Raw genomic sequence first — 16,778 nt, forward strand, 5'->3', positions numbered from 1 at the left:
ATTTTCCAGTGCTGAAGGGAACTTCACGATTCCTTGGACAGTTATTTGGAGCTCCTAAATTAGGCGATTTGTAATGGTGAATGAGCTTACCTGAAAGACTGTATGATCATTACTGCCGAATGCCCGCCTGGAAGATGCAGCCATGGGGATGCAACGTCACTGCACACAATGTGGTGCCGAGACTCAGAAGACCAGAGTAACATGATGCATTATGCACTGAGCATTCTCACTCCCAGAATCCTCATAGCTGCTTAAAAATGTGTTGCTGGCGCAGAGGAACCGGAAAGGCTTGCAAAGCCCTAATTCCACACATCAGTATGATTCAGGCATGCCTGCCCATCACTTGATTACTTAATACTTGATGACTTGCAGTTGGATGGACTCCATTGAAAAGCACTGTAACCAAGTCAATGTGCCGTGCCATGAAAGATCTCTCTGGTGTTTTTGATCTGTGAAAGATCTCTTCACTGGCTGCCGATTAGTTTCCGGGCGAAGTATAAAGTGTTGGTTATCACCTTTAAAGCCCTACATGGTTTGGGTCCAGGCTAACTGCGGGATCGCCTTCCCCGTACAATCCACCCCGCACACTCAGGTCCTCTGGGAAGAACTTCCTTCAGCCAGCCAAAACTAGGATGACAGGCATTACCCAGAGGACCTTTTCCTCTGCTGCTCCCAGACTGTGGAACGGCCTGACGGAGGAGATTCATCAACTTAACAGTCTTTTAGCATTTAAGAAATCTATAAAGACTCATCTCTTCTGGCAGACCTATCCAGTGGAATTTTAGGATGTTTTTAGTATATTTTTAGGAAGTTTTAACAATGTATACTGTGTTTTGATTAATATTTTATGTATTTTATACCTGCTGTTGATCCCCGCCTCGATCAGAATGCAGAGGCTGGTTAGAAATAATAATAAAATAATAATAATAATAATAATAATAATAATAATAATAATAATAATTCACAGATGCACATCATTGCTTCCATGTTCCTCTCTTGGTAAGTGCAATATACATGCACAGGCTACCTCACAATTATCGCCTTAATTTGCATCGTTTTGAGTACATACCAGGAGTGGTTACTTCCTTGCATGTTTTAATGTACATAATATTTTCATAGCCTTTTAAAATAAGGCGACAAAAGATTGCTCACAACACCAAGTACAAGTTGTTAGCTCTATTCAGGCATTCTTTAAGAACATGGGGATAGGACTGGGTGGGGGGTTGTTTTGCACCCCCAATATCCCCATCTCAGATAGAGACCTTTGTGAATTCTCAGGGCCTGCAATCTCAGGAATAAATGTGTCAAACAATTAACAGGACTTGCCCATATGCCCTCCATGCTCTTGTTGTGTTTCCAACAGTGAAATCAAACACAAGTTTGGCACCTCTTCCCTTTCCACAACGAGCCAAATACAGAACTGGTATATCACTGACATATCATAGCAGCAATCACACGAGATTTATAAAATAAAGCCAACAACCCAATCCTATACATACTAATTACTCAGGAGCCAGCCCAGATTCCAATGGGAATCACCCAGAAGTAATTATACATCAGGTCACGGCCTGACAGTGCATTTTTATTCCAAAGAAAATCCCACAGGGTGTTCAATACAGCTTTCTCCTAGGAAAGTACACACAGGATTGCAGCCTAACTTAGTCTGGATCAAATCACTATGTGTTCAGTTAATATATATTTTTAATGGCTACTTCCAAGAAAATTATTTCCCAAATATTTATGTGCTCTTCATTTATTTATTTTCCCCCTTTCAAGTGTTCAAGTTACCTGGCTGATATATGTAAGGACATCTCCCATTTGAAGAAATTCACTTCTCATTCTCCTTTCAAGGCTGGTTAAACACACACACACACACACACACACACACACACACACACACATACACACCAGCTCTTTGGAAAAACTGTCCTGAGGCACTTTTAAGGAATGCATTGCAACGTGAGAATTTGCAGGCAAGTCCACCTCCTCAGATGCATGATGTGGACAGTGAAGGTGATGAATTATGTATGCAGTCACATTGGACTTGGGGTGGCAAGAGGGATTATTTGGAAAGACAGAAACAAGAGATGAACAGACACATATTGAAAGCAGAGACCACACACATGTCCAATCCACTGAAACTATTGACATTGGGGTGCAATCCCCTATACACCAGGGACAGGTAATATGCGGCCCTGCAGATGTTTTGGCCTACAACTCCCATGCTGGCTATGGCTGATGGGAATTTTAATCCAAAGCATCTAGAGAGCTACAGGTTGCCGGTCCTTGCGATTCACATTTGCCTGAGTAGAGATGAATAGGATTGCATTGTCAGTCACTACAGACCAACAAGCATATGAACACAGATGGTCCGGGCATATTTGTACATCATGCTAAGCCACCTTGCGAATAAGCCACAATGGGTGGATTATTCACCCGCTAACCCGACAGTGCGCTCCACAGGTTTTCCTCCCCCACCCCCACCCAGTCCTCCTGCCAGCGCCTGACATGCATCCTGGGTGCCTTTGTAGCAGAACTCCTTGTTTCCTCAATCCCTACATCAGCACCCTTTCTGCAATGGGTCTGCTGGCTACCGAGGGAATCTCCTCCCCTCAACACCTTGCATCAGATTGCCAAATGGAATTAATTTTCTGAGCCTTTCTGTTCACAATTGGGCTTTTTCATGGTCTTGTGGAAGTGTGCAAGAGCACAAGCCCACCTGTCCACTATTGAGTCCTGCTTACCAATATCCCCCCTCTTGCCAATGTCGTTGTCAATTTCATTCAACCAATCCACAGGTTTCCAAAACAATATGCTACTTAGGGGGGGAAAAGGTTTGTATCCAATGCTAATCCTACTTAGAGTAGACCCATTGAAATGAATGGGTCTTAAGTTAGACTAACAGTGCATATAGCCTATTGGAAGCTGTCTTTACCAAGTCAGGCTGTTCCTTCATCTAGTTCAATATTATCTACACCATCCTTCCCCAACCTGGTGCCACCCAGATCCAGTGGTCTTCAACTGATGGGTCACAAGATCAGTCCAGATAGGTCACAGCAGAGCTGTTACTCCCATGTTGGGCAATTGTGAAAGTGAGTCCTATGTTGCAGGTTGGGAGTCCAAGGTAGGTCTCAGGTCTGGACCAGTTGAAGACCACTGTGTTAGACTATAACTCCCTACATGCTGGCTGGGTCATGCTGGGAGTTGTAGTCCAACAAATGGGAGGGAGGACCATGTCAAGAAAGGATGGCAAAAATTAACAAGGTGGCTCTCCAGAGTTCCAGATAGGAATCTTTCACAACCCTGTCAGGGGATATTGGGGATTGCACCTGGGACATCTTGCATACAGTGTGCTTCACTACTGTGCTGCAGCCTTTGTTGGAGCTGCATCCCATGCTGCTCTGCAAAATGTGAGGAAAGGATCACACAGAAAGTTCCCTCATGCATACGTCCATTCCTGGACCAGGGACTGGTACTGTTGACATTATCCACCCATCACACGTTACCTACACACACACAATATGTATCATGGATGGGTAACCTGTTGCCTATCAGATGTTGTTGGATGTAACTCCTGTCATCCCTCACCAATGGCCATGCTGAGAATTGGAATCTAACACCATCTGGAGGGCCACAGATCCCCAGCCCCTGATATATACATGAATGGAGCATAAGCCATGGTGAGGCAGCATCTACATTTGTTTAGCACATGAACAGGACTCTACGTGCATGTGCCCCACCAGAAGAAGGGACTTGTTGGCACAACGGACCACAGGAGAAGACCATGGATGCTTCTGCCATTACACAAACACTTTCAATGTTCAGCAGTATGGCACTGGTAAGAAAGGCCCTGGACATCAAGGGGGAAATGTACATTTTGGAGGCTAATTGCAGGAGTGATTCAAGTCCTCTCTGAGCAGGTCAGCTGATTCACCTAGCAAAGTTGTATTGAAAACAAGCAGAGCATCTTGGTAAGTGGGTGAGGGGTGGGGAGAACCAACAATGCTAAGATAATCAACGGTATGAATGACCATCCCAAACAGATACTACAAATAGTGTGGCTTCTGGCAACAGCCATGCATCATTCGTTCAGCAGACTGTGACCCTGTTCAGACGACATGCTAAGCCACACTTAGGCTGCTAACCCTTGTGCAGCAAATGGCTAGTGTGTTTAAACCATGGTTATGTAGCCACCATGGTTAGGAATGGGTCACATGATATGCTAAGTCAGGGTTCACACGACGCACTAAGGGCCTTGCTAGACCTACCTTTAAATCCCAGCGTGTGGAGGGGCCAGCCCGCACTAGAAGTAGCGCGGGCTGTCGCTCCTGTCCACCCGTGACACGTGACGGGGTAAAGGAAAGCCCCGTCGTGTCGGCCAATTTTTTTCAAGCTTAAAGGGGCCATGTGCGTAGGAGTGCACCAATGATAAGGTAGGCTTTGGTGTGTGTGTTTTTTTAAAAAGTGTTCCCCGCTCCCCCCGATTCCCCCTGCCATGTCTAATGCCCCCCCTGCCCCCAATCTCCAATCCCCTATCGCCCCTGGGCCGCGATCCCCCCCGATGTCCCCTGGCTCCGCTCTTCCCCCCATCTCTCCCACCAGGTCCGCTCTTCCCCCCCCTCGCCCCCCATCTCTCCCCACTACGATTCCCCCCCATCCCTGATTTCCCTCCTCCCCATGATCCCCCCCCCCGGCCCAATGGACACAGCGCTCCTGTGGAGCGCAGTGCGCGGCTTCTCCCAGCTACTCGTGAGTAAGCCGTGTATCTGGAAAAAACTACAGAATGGGCTAGACCTTCCACAGTCCCGGGCTCAGCCTGGGGCTGCGGAAATACCGGGCCACAACCGGTGCCGGTTATCCCGGGCCAAGGGAGGGGTTAGCCCAGGCTGACCCCGGGATCCCTTGGGCATAATCTGGATGCACAGGGGTGAGCCCGGGTATCAGCCCAGGCTAAACCCTCATCTAGCAACAGCCTAAGCCATAATGTTTAGCACAAAATGTTTAACCACCATGGCTTAGTGTGTCATCTGAACAGGGTCTGTATAACAGCAGCAAATTAAAACCAAGTTGGAGGAGGGTTGGAAGAGAGAAGATGTCTGTTTGGCACCCACAAGAAGAAATAGAGGTAAAAAAAGACACTACTCTCTTACCTATTATATTAATGCTTTGAAACAACCAACCACCACCACTCCAGTGAACAGCTGATCACTCTGTACTCTTCCTCTGCTCCACGACCCCGGGAGAGAGAAAGAGGCCAACTACATAAAAATAACTTCTCCAGAAGAGGTAGGTATTTAGCGGAACTGTAACATTTATCCAACATCCCATCTGCCCTCCGGCTTCTAAGCTTCTGCTCACAGAGAGATTCTAATTTTAGAGCCCCACTGCCCATGAGTGGATAGTTTAAAACAACACTTATTCGGGCCTCTCAGGGAAATTTCATGACGCCTAATGAGCTGCACCAAAACAGATTGAAGTGTGGCTTGACTCTTTTCCTGGGCTTTCGAGGGCAGGCCTCGTGCATTAGCTTTGCAACAGCTCCGTCCTCAGATTCAAAACTAAAGCACCCTAAGTAAAACTTATATAATTATATACTATGGATATTTTAACAGACAGAAAAAGAAAACATGAGCCTCTTTGGTCTTGAATGGGTCGATCTCTCACCTGGGTGTTTTATTTTAAATCCCACTGAGATCAAAGGGGGTGGGAGAGGAGATACTGCAAGGTTACAAGAGGGCATGATGTTCAAAATGGATATTTCAGCTAGCTAACTACTGTTACTTCGACGGATATAGGTCAGCAAACCTCTTTAGCTCTATGAAGATCAGATGCTTTGCCAAAATGTTGTCAATAATCAACCCTGATATTCAGCTAGCTTTCCTCAACAGCAAGAGAAGGAAATGGAAGCAAAAACTCCCAACAATCTTTGAACTCCAGAAATATCACCACTTGCTATTGGCACTTTCAGGCATTAAACAGTGCAAACCTGTATGGATCAGCTCAGGAACAAGCCCCATTTAGTTGGATGGGATTTATTTATTTATTTATTTATTTATTTATTTATTTATTTATTTATTTATTTATTTATTGCATTTTTATACTGCCCAATAGCCAAAGCCTCCTGGGCAGTTCACAAAAATTAAAACCATTGAAAGCATAAAACGAACAGTATAAAAACATGATATAAAATACAATATAAAAGCACAACCAGGATAAAAGCAGCAGCAGTGCAGAAATACAAATTTAAAAGACAAATTTAAAACAGCAAAGTTGAAATTAAATTTATAGACTGTTAAAATGCTGAGAGAATAAAAAGGTCTTCACCTGGCATCTGAAAGAATACATTGTAGGTGCCAGGCGAACCTCCTTAGGGAGCTCAGAAGGCCCTCCTCCTGGTAGCCACCTGCCTTACTTCCCTTGGCAAGGGCTCACGGAGAAGGTGTGTATGATAGTAGTGAGCAACTTGTTGCCCTCAAAATACTTTGTCCTGCAACTCCCATCAACTCTACATAGCATAGCCGTTGGTAAAGGATCATGGGAGTTGTAGATCAAAACAGCTGGAGGGCATGTAGAATGTATAGGATAGCCTATGTCTGCAACCCTGTGCACATCTACCTGGGGAGGAAACCCCAACGAACAGAGGGACTCACTACTCAGAATACATGCACTGGATTGAGCAGCACAAGCTTTAACCTGTGACTAGAGGCGCTTGGAGGCATCCCGTGTTGCTACTGCCAAGAACAGACGTAACCCTGAAACAGAGGTAGAATCTCCGAGATCTTGGCCTGCCTCTAGTAAAACTGTGTGTAGAACACCAGAGAACATAAACCATTGGTAGAACTCAGATTTAAATGTAAGAGGCTCTTAATTAAAGCAGCTTTAATATAGATAATCATGGTAGGGACTGTGAAGAATAGGGGTTGTGATCTTCTTAGTTGCCCCCTAGAAATATCAACCATGAAGCTTCCGCCTGTGGCCTCCCTTGCCGAGCTGGTGTTCATAGGAATCAAGTCACTGGGGAAGGCACATGGGCCTTGTTGCTGGGGGATTAGTTAATTAGCATTTTCCAGTCTAGGGTCTCTGTTTATTCTGGGGATGGGCCCATCCTGCTTGGGACCCCGAAGACTGGCGCAGAAGGGACCCCTGTGCCATCAGGTATTAGGTAGCCAGGATTTGTTGATTTTCTTTGTGTTGCTCTGGGCCAACAGCTTGCCGTATTGCTTTTATTGCTCTTTTTAAAGCTGTTTTATTGCTGTTGTAGCCTTTTAGCTTCATTGTAACTTTTAAACTGGTTTCCCTCTCAACCCCTCCCCCTTTCCTCCCTCCTTTATCTTCTTGTTAATTGATCTTATGCTCAGAGCCTTACACGAGTTTAATAAATTGCTTTGAGCCTTTGTGAAGTGTGGTTATTTCCAGGTGTACTGGTTCCAGTCCAGTGTTTCACTGGTAACTGGTGGGAAGAGGGCGGCTGGGTTGGGAACTTTGACCCAGGCCTACCTTGCAAGGAAGGCGCAGGTTTGTGCTTCCTCCGCACGAACAGTACAGAAACACTTCAGGCTTCTCTACACAACGACTTTGTGCTGCAATCAACATCCCTCAGGCATGAAACGTACCAGGAGCTTTACATGACGCAGTCATTCTTTTTCGAGATTTACCCTCGCCTAGCTCGTTTTATTTTAAGCTGGGGGAAATGCAGTGTTTCTTCTACTCACTGCATCAGACCGCCACTGCCGACTCGTGTATTGTTTCCTTATCGCTTTATGTGGGCGGAACTGAGGGGTGTGGTTATCAGGCTGTGACAATGATGAGGCAATCTGTCACCTCCACATTCCCGGCCCTTCCCTGTTGGCAGCTTGGCAGGGCAGCAGGACGGCCATTGCTGAACAGGGGTTGCTGACAGGATGACATACCGAGAGCCAGTGTGGTGTAGCGGCTAAGGTGTTGGACTGGGAGTCAGAAGATCTGGGTTCTAGTCCCCACTCGGCCATGGAAGCCCACTGGGTGACTTTGGGCCAGTCACAGACTCTCAGCCCAGCCTACCTCACAGGGTGGCTGTTGTGAGGATAAAATGGAGAGGAGGAGGATTGTGTATTGCCGCCTTTGGTTCCTTGGAGGAAAAAAGGTGGGATATAAATGTAATAAATAAATAAATAAATAAAATAAATAAATAAATAAAACCAGCACAATGCCGTGTGGCCCCATGAAAGATAGAAAGGTGCGCTCGGTTGCCTCCTCCACTGAGGAAGATGCATTTCGTATGTCCATTGAGGCACCCTGCAGAGGTCCTGCTGCAACCTTGGGCTCAGCAAGGGGAAAGAGAAGACAGAGGGACTGGTCTCACAAGTAAAAAGTAAAAAATGCTTTTATAGAGATGTAATCATTAGCCCCTCCTCCATCTTATCCCTTTAAAGTCTACACACACACACACACCACTTAGATCTTGCCTACGGATTTGCCACTTTCCTTCCACTTGCTTTACCTCCGGGTGTATGAGATTTCCCTCCTGCCTGTAGAGAGGTGGGTTTTTGTTTTGTTTTTACAGCGAGGCTTTAGCTACCCAGTTGCCTGTACTGGAAGGATGGGCCAATCACAACAGGGTGACCAATAACCGGCTAGGGGGAGGGAAATGGGGGTGAACCACAATGGCCCCTGACTGAAGCAGGAGCAGAAACAGCGGTACAGTTCCAGGAAGGAAAGGTTCAGGTAGAAATGTCCTTTAGTTTCCTAAAAAAAGAACCTTTCGTGCAATTACGCTGAACCAGCAAGAATCCATTCAAACATTTAGCATGTTTTGACACACACAAAAGAAAATCTCTCTTGCCAATGCTTGGTGCAAAACAGGCTTGTTGATTATTCATTCTTAGAACAAAATAATAATAATAATAATAATAAATTTCTTTTTCTGGAATAATTATTAGACATTGTGGCTGAAATAATGCAAGCACTAATCAATCTTGACTTCTTCATCAAGCTCCCCCCCCAATAACATCTTTAAGAAGTCTTCTGTTTGTATAAGCCAGCCAATTAATTTAGATGATTCTCTTTGACAAAAAAAATCTAATTTGAAATCATTTATCTAAGCAGCTACTTGTCCAACCCTATAAACTTGAGGACAGTTCACAGACAGCCATTAATTTAGCCTATTTAATCCATCTTTAAGCTTGTGTGGAATTTTGGAGAATTAACGGCTTGTCTGCCTCCATCACCTAGGGTTGCCAACTGACCAGAGCCAAGTGCCCTGCTTGCTCCTGTGCCTTTAACAGCAGTCAGATCTATAGGAATTTGCCCGTGAAGCTTTTCATTTCATGGAGGTAAATATTATTCCCTGCTGATATCAGTGGATCATGCTGCTATTAAAGGAAGAGGAGTTGGCAGAAGAGTTGACATGCCTACCGCGACCACTTAAACTCCCTTTCTTCTCTTTCCAGCAACACCATGGAGAGATTTAGGTGACTGTGCATCTTCCACATGGTTTTATTTGCAGTGTCAACAGAGAGATGCCTTCCTCAGACAGCCAGTCTTCCGATCTCACATGCCAAGAGAAACCTAGATGAAAAGATCTAGATCTCTCTCTCTCTCTCTCTCCCTCGGTGTATGTGTCTGATAAATATCATTCAAACACACACTGCCCTCTTTCTGAAACTACCATTCTTTCCTTTCATCAAAGTCCACCCCCTCTACATTGCACTAGATCAGCCTTCTCCAACCTACGGCCTTCCAGATGTGGACTACAACTCCCATCAGCACCAGGCAGCATAACCAGTGGCTCTGTATGCTGGGAGTTGAAGTCCAACACAGCTGGAGGGCACCAGCAGGCTACACTAGGTGTTAATGCGACTCCTGACCATGTACAATATGCCCTGTTGATTCCAGTAGCCATAAAAGGCACATCTGGGATGGTCAGAGGACATAGACCCTGGATTGAAACAGCCTTTCCTTGTGTTTTATCCCATTATCCCATCTTTGTGTTTTATGCTTTGGGTCTACTTTCTCCTTACCAATCGGGGAAAAAACAAAGAAAGATTGACAGGTGCCACAAAACAGGATGGTGATCAGATGAAATGCTCAGCTTACAAAGCTCCATTTAGCTGCTTCCAAACACACATACACCAAAAGCCTTTTTATTTGTTTTATTTTAAGCATATCTTCAACAGCAAGACATCATATCGGATCAACATGTTTTGCTCCTGACACATCCAGACCCAATTCTCGCTTTCCTCAAGCAAGGATGGACCTTCTGTAGGCCAAGCCTGAACAGGAGAGGAAGGCGTACAGTGAGGGGTTGCAAAAACTAACCAAAACGCAACAGTTCAACCTCTGAAAGGTTGAAAACCCATTCTAAGCCAACAGAAGCAGCAGGGATTTCTGCACTACCTTAAAGGTAACAAACTCTGGACTCCTGTTTCACAGGCAAGAGGCTGCTTAATCCCCAGCCCACCTCACACATACACACCCCGGTTTCACACACTCATCTTCCCCCCAAACTGAGTTCCTGCAGACACAATGTGGAGGGCCACCATGCTTTCCACCCACTTCACTGTTTTGACTCCCTGTAACCTACTCCCCTCCAGCAAAGGTGATCATTACCTTGTCGTGGTGCTGGAGCTTGAGCACCTCAAGGATGCCATGAGCTAAACCGTGAAGGGACACCCAAGACGGGAAGGTCATGGTAGAGAGGTCAGACTAAATACGATCCCTTGGGAAGGTAATGGCAACCCACCCCAGTATTCGTGCCGTGAAAACGAAATGGATCAGTACAACCAGAGATATGTCGGTATACCATCGGAAGATGGGACTCCCAGGTCGGAAGATGGTACAGACTTGACCTTGGGGGAGCTAGGGGTGTCAACGGCCGACAGAAAGCTCTGGCGTGGGCTGGTCCATGAAGTCACGAAGAGTCGGAAGCGACTGAACGAATAAACAACAACAAACTACTCCCCCCCCCTCCGAATCAATCCACTTCTACCAGCAAGAGACTTGTGGAACCCAATCCTGCACACTTTTACTCGCCATTAAGTCCCCCTTGCGGAACTGGGGTGTGCAGGAACGCAGCCTTAACGGCAGGCACTTGGTTCTGAATGCCCTTGGAAGCATAAATCCACCTGTTGCTGCCCTCTTTAGGGGGCTTGATGGAATCGTGATCTAAAGACTCCTTGATCCAAAGGGGCCCCCAATGCCATGCTGTTGCTCCACTGTCACTCACCCCCCCCCCATACCTCTTTTAAGCTGGAAAGCAAAGCATCTTTGGAACCGACTGGGCTATGGGCTTCAGAGCAGATGCTAAAGATCCCACTGCAGGCCTTCATATGCCTTGTACCCACACGACCCTACAGCCAAACATTGCCCCTGTGCATCTTCAGGCAACTTAGGGCGAGATCCTACGCGTAGGGGGAAAGCCTTACAACTGGCTGAGGAATGCTGGGAATCGTAGGACTTTTCCCTGTCGAAACACGCATAGGATCGCGCCACCGCATGTGTATGTGTATGTACAATATATATTCCACGCGCCGAGCTACATCGATTCGTGATTTCACGGAAGTGTGTTCCAGTTCCAAACGCGCAGAGGCCGCCTGGCAACTCCTCAAGCCAGGACTTCAAAACGCGGGGCCTGGGCCGGGAGGGCGGCTCCCGGCTTCGCCGGGCGTCCAACCCCTCTCTCCGGCGGCTTGTATTGGAACTCCGCTTCTCTCTCCCCGCTCCGCCCCCGTAAATTCCCCTCCTGCTTTCCTTGGGAAACAGCGCCAACCTTTGGCCGAAAGGAAACTTTTCCAGCCGGGCCACGCTGCGAGCAAGCCGCGGCAAGCCGGGCCCGGCCCCAGCGTCCGCGCTGCAGAGCCCCCGCCAGGCCCGCTGCCTGCCCTCCGGGGCTCCTCCGGGAGAGCGTGGCGTGCGCCGGCTGGAAAGCTCAGGAAGGCGGCGGCGGCGGCGGCGCACCCCAGATCTCGCCCTTGGGCCACCCCGACCGCGTCTCCCTTCCTCGCGTGTATCCGTCACGCGGCTCAGGGGAAAGCCACCAGCCCCGGGTGCACCGTCCACCCGATCTCCGCTGCTGAAGACACGGCGACGAAGAGGCAAGGCAAGGCAAGGCGAGCCCAGCCCCGTCCTCTCCCCGCCCCCAGCCGAAGGCGGGTCTCCTCCTCCATCAAGCAGGCTCGGCGCTCGCCCTTACCTTCCTGGACTGCGTGGAAGGGGTTGTTGGCTTCTATGAGCTTGATGGTGTAAGTGATTTTCTCGCTCTGCAAGATGTCATCGTTGAGACTCAGATCCGCCACCGCCTGCTTGAAGATCTCGTCGTCTTTGGCCGCGTTGCCTTCAAATATGGCACCTGTTGGGGCGGGGGGGGAGCAAAAGAGAGAGCGTTAACCGACCACCATCTCAGCCAAGGGAGCGGGTGTCGCGGGGGCGAGGAGGGGGGCGAGGGACGCTCCGTGGGGTTAATTCTACACTCTGGCACGTCCCGAAGTACTTGACTTCTCTGCTCAACCGCGGGGCTGAGTTTTTATACTCCTAGAGGGAGTGATCAATTCTAGCCGGGTTCGCGTGCCCACGCCCTTGGCCACTCGGCCTCAATTCATCGGGAACAAGGACGGACACCTGTCCCGCATTCACACAATCGCTAAGTCGCTTCCATCCAGAAGGGAGGAAACCAGTCGCTCCTTAACATACACGCGCGCGCAGCAGAAAAATCCTAGGAAGCTGCCTTACACTGAGTCAGGACGCTGGTCCGTCTAGCTCAATATTGCCTGTGCTGACCGGCAGCGGCTCTCTGGGGCTCATCCCTGCCTGGACATGCCGGGATTGAACCCGCAGCCTCCTGCGTGTAAAACACGTGCTCTCCCACGGAGCTACGGCACAGCTTTAAAGAGCGTTCCAGGGGAATTGGTCCACTTTTAAGTGATCCTGAGCGGGATGGAGCCCTAGAAGCTCAGAGCAGGATCTACACTACTGCTTTAAACTGGTTTATAACACTAGTGACAACCGTTGGGGACCAGGACAGAGTCCATATACAGTTTTCAAACCGTTTTCAACCGTTGCTGTAGATCTGGCCAGCAGGAGGCAAGGCCAACCTAGCTGGTGTGTCCTTGCTCTGCCTTTAAGGGAGGGGGGCAGAGGGCATGAACTAGGCCTCTTGGAAGCGCTCCTGCCCACACCAAACAAATCAGCTTTGCAGGAGAACGTCCCCCTCGCTTGCTCCTTCGTTCATGTGCCAAATTAACCAATAGCAAGGGGTACGCTCAAACACCAAGAAGCACCAGCTAATATGGCCAACGGTTAGATTTTCTGGAAGTTGTAATCCAAAACATCTGGAGGGCCCAATTTTCTGTACATTTACTCAAAAGTAAGCCACTGGGTTTGTTTATTTCAATTCTATACCGCCCAATTGTCAAAGCTCTCGTCAAAGCTACTGAGAGTTCAAAGGTCCAGGTTTCCAAATAAAGGCGCGAGTCTAAGGCCTAGAACCTTGTAAGCACCTGGTCAAGGGTGCAGATGATCATAGGTGAATATGGAACACTGGGATCAATCACATTGGTTGCAGTGTACTGGGAGGGGAGGTTCCAAGTTTATGCTTTAGAGATTTTAGCCTTTGCTGGGTTGTTGTTTTTTAAAAGCAAACAAACAAGCAGCCCTTTCTAGGAAAAGGGGGGAGAGGTTTTTCTCAAAGTTCTTTTCTCATAAAAAGCAAGCAGCACACACACATCAAACTTCCGACTGGGTGTCCTCCTGCCTTCTGTTCTCATGGCTTGCTGTTGCTTCCTTCCTGCGCACCAACACGCATTAATGAAGAGCTGAGCTTTGTGTTCAGTAACCTGAAAGCTTCTAATTTCAGAGCCTTGTTTATGCAGCTAGCATGAAAACATCTGGCGATAAGCCTTACATAATATACCCCCGTTTTGCGTGAGCGTCGAGTTGGATGGATGGGGGAGCCGGCGGGGGGGGGGGGGGAAGGTGTACAGTGAGTGATCTGTTACGGGTGGGTAGTTCCCTCTCCTTGTTCTGCAATAAGACTTATTAGATTAAACATACACACCCGCCTCATGCCACCCTGCACCGTCCATCTCTAAATGTCTCATTCGCCTCTCCCCTGCGCCTTTACATGCCATCCAGATGCGGGGATCATGTGCAAAATGCCAAATGGGAGTTGAGCGTCTCTCTCCATCCTGGGGGAAACCGTTCTTTCTGTCGGCATCCCTGCGCGTGGGGTGTCGAGAGACAGGTGTGGCAGGTGAGCTCTGCTTAGGACAAAATCCTTCCTCTACACGGCAAAGGCAAAGATTTGATTGGTGGGGAGACTTGATGTTTGATGCCTTTTAGGTGAGCCCTGCCTGAAATCCACAATCGGGAGTTCCTACTCTCAGACAGTTCGGAGGGCAGCTGGGAAAGTTTAGCCATGGCCACGCCGCTCTCCCTTTGGGGTGACCGGTGTGTGTGCGGGGGCGGGGGAGCAGCTTTTGCCTTAACGTACCCAGCTGAGTAGGATCCCTCCTCCCCTTCCCAAGATCTCTCTTTTTAAGGGATCCGCAATGCTGTTTGGCCTGCTCTCCCTTAAGCCTCCTGCTTAAGGCGTCAAGGGAGGGCTTCTCTGGTGATGCTGGAGAAGGAGGGGACGGGTTTGCCATCAGCCGCCCCGAATGGATCCGAAAGCAAACCCCCCCCCAACACATACACACCCGTCCAGCTGGCCACACGCCTCCCCCCCCCCCCGCTCTTCCTGGATTCCTTTCTCCTCTCTTTCCCCTCTCCCTATCGGCGGAGGGGGGGTGGGGGGTCAAGACACCTTTCCTCTTCGATTAAACTTAGGAGAGGGCTTTTTTTAAAAAGTCATCATCTACACCAGACTGAGCAGAAGCCGGTTGACTTGGATTTTTCTCCTGCGTTTTCAATGCCACCTCGGTGACTTGGCTTCGCCGTGCCCCTTTCCTCTCGCTAGGGGGCTTCTTCCCCCCCCCCACCTCCCCATAAAGCCCCCTGGGAATCAAAGATCCCCGTTGCCTGTCGCGTCCTGCGTGTTTCTTTGGAGTATTTTTGAGACATCTACCCACCCACCACCACCACCATTATGAATTATTATTATTATTATTTATTTATTTATTTATTTATTCCTGTCGTTCTCTTTTTCATTCTGAGAAAAGCTGACTGGAGAATCTGGCCTCTGGCTTATTTTAATTCCAAATCAGAGAGCCTGGCAGATTTGACACCCGCCACTTCTCTTCTCTCGAAGTTCCTTGCCGAGAACCCACGCGCTCCCACGGCCCCCCGAGACGCCTCTGTCCGGCTTCCCCTTCTCCCGATCCCACCTGCTCCTAGTTTGAGACTTTCTCCACCGCCACCAGTTTAAAAAAAACAAGCAGCAGCCCTGGGGTCTGGTAACCCACCAAGCAGGTCTTAGTCGAACAAGCGACAGACCAGAGGACCCACACCACGCTCCCTTCCCTGCTCGCCATTCGCGCAAACACACCCGCTAACTTAGAAGCGTCTGGTTTCTACCTCCTCCAGCCCTGCTTCGAGAACCACACCTGCCCGGGCAGGAGGAGACCCGCCAATAAAGTTTCCCCCGTGGGGAGGTTTGTTTTTTTTAAAAAAAGAAAAGAAAAAAGATGGGGCTTGTCAGGGGTTTTCTTTTTCTCTTTAGGTTTGAAAAGAAGCCGAGAGCAAGCAGCGCGCAAACAGGTCTAAAACCCAGAAGGGCTTTGCTAGACGCGCAACTGCAAAGAGGAAACGGAGGGAAGCAGAGGGGGGGGGGGCAGTGAGGGGTGGAACACCCCTCCGCAATTCAGCTTTAAAGATTCACAATCTTATTTCTCCCCTAACTTTGCAGTGAAGTGTATTCAGACGGGTTTTATTTGGGGAGGGGGGAGCTCTCTTCATTTTCTCCCTTTTGCTCTCTGGAGTTCCATCTTCTCTCTCTGCTGGATCAGGGGGAGGAGCAGGGGGGGTTGCATCTTAATAAGACCCGATCCTCCTCGCACTCTTTTATTAATTGATTATTTGCGATTCCTACCCTTGAGCCCCGCCGCGCGCACAGACAGACAGACACACATACACACACACCCCACCCCCTTACCAATGTGGATGATGGAGTCCGCTCGCACCGAAACGCACTGAAATATCCAAGGGAAAAACCAAAGCATCAATACTTCCATTTCCAACCTCTCGCGCAGCACATCAGCCCGGATTTTGGCTGGGGAAAGCCACAGAGATGGAAGCGGAGAGAGGCGGAGGGGGACGAGAGCGAGCGAGAGAGGGTGGCGGGTGAAGAAAGAGATCCAGATTTTTTTTTTAAAAAAAATAAAAATAAAAAAAAAATAAAAGATAAATTCCAAGCTTTCCAAGCCGAAGTAATTTCCAAGCTTGGGATCTGGGAAAAGAGTCGCGGAGGCGAAGGCAAAAAAAGAGAACAACAAAACAACCCAAAATAAAAGCACCAAGCAGCGATGGAGCAAGTGCAGCCTCCCCCCACGCCACACACACACACACGAAAAGGGGGGTGGGGGTTGGAATCAGGCGGAGGTTTGAAAATGAATGTCGAGGGTGGATAGATCCCGGCTTGGTAGGAGGCGACAGCGACAGCAGCAGCAAGCCAGCAGCAAGCCTCGACTTCAGCAGAAGCTCTTGAGCACTCCGTGTGCGTGTGTGTGTGCGTGCTTCAATGTGTGTGTGTGTGTGCGCGCGCGCGCGCGCGTCTCTGGGCCCCAGCAAACTGCGGAGGCGCCCCCCCCTCTAACTCGATCCTCCTCTTCCCCCCCACCCCACCAACCGAAGACCACGTGATTGCAGAG

The 16,778-nt window shown here is 48.7% G+C and overlaps 1 protein-coding gene across 3 annotated transcripts in view; it reads right to left on the minus strand.

Annotated features, from left to right (window-relative positions):
• Nucleotides 1-16,218, minus strand: part of GRID1 (glutamate ionotropic receptor delta type subunit 1) — a 906,582-nt gene extending 890,364 nt beyond the window's left edge. For all 3 annotated transcript variants that reach the window (XM_063133111.1, XM_063133110.1, XM_063133112.1), the window contains exons 1-2: nt 16,064-16,218; nt 12,170-12,325 (exon numbers count right to left, since the gene is read on the minus strand). In XM_063133111.1, coding sequence (XP_062989181.1) covers nt 12,170-12,325; nt 16,064-16,142 — 235 coding nt within the window. In that variant the 5' untranslated portion in view covers nt 16,143-16,218. The remainder of the gene's footprint in view (nt 1-12,169; nt 12,326-16,063) is intronic.
• Nucleotides 16,219-16,778: the final 560 nt, after the last annotated feature.

This window comes from Elgaria multicarinata, chromosome 8 (genome assembly GCF_023053635.1).
Source record: "Elgaria multicarinata webbii isolate HBS135686 ecotype San Diego chromosome 8, rElgMul1.1.pri, whole genome shotgun sequence".
Classification (NCBI taxonomy): domain Eukaryota; kingdom Metazoa; phylum Chordata; class Lepidosauria; order Squamata; family Anguidae; genus Elgaria; species Elgaria multicarinata.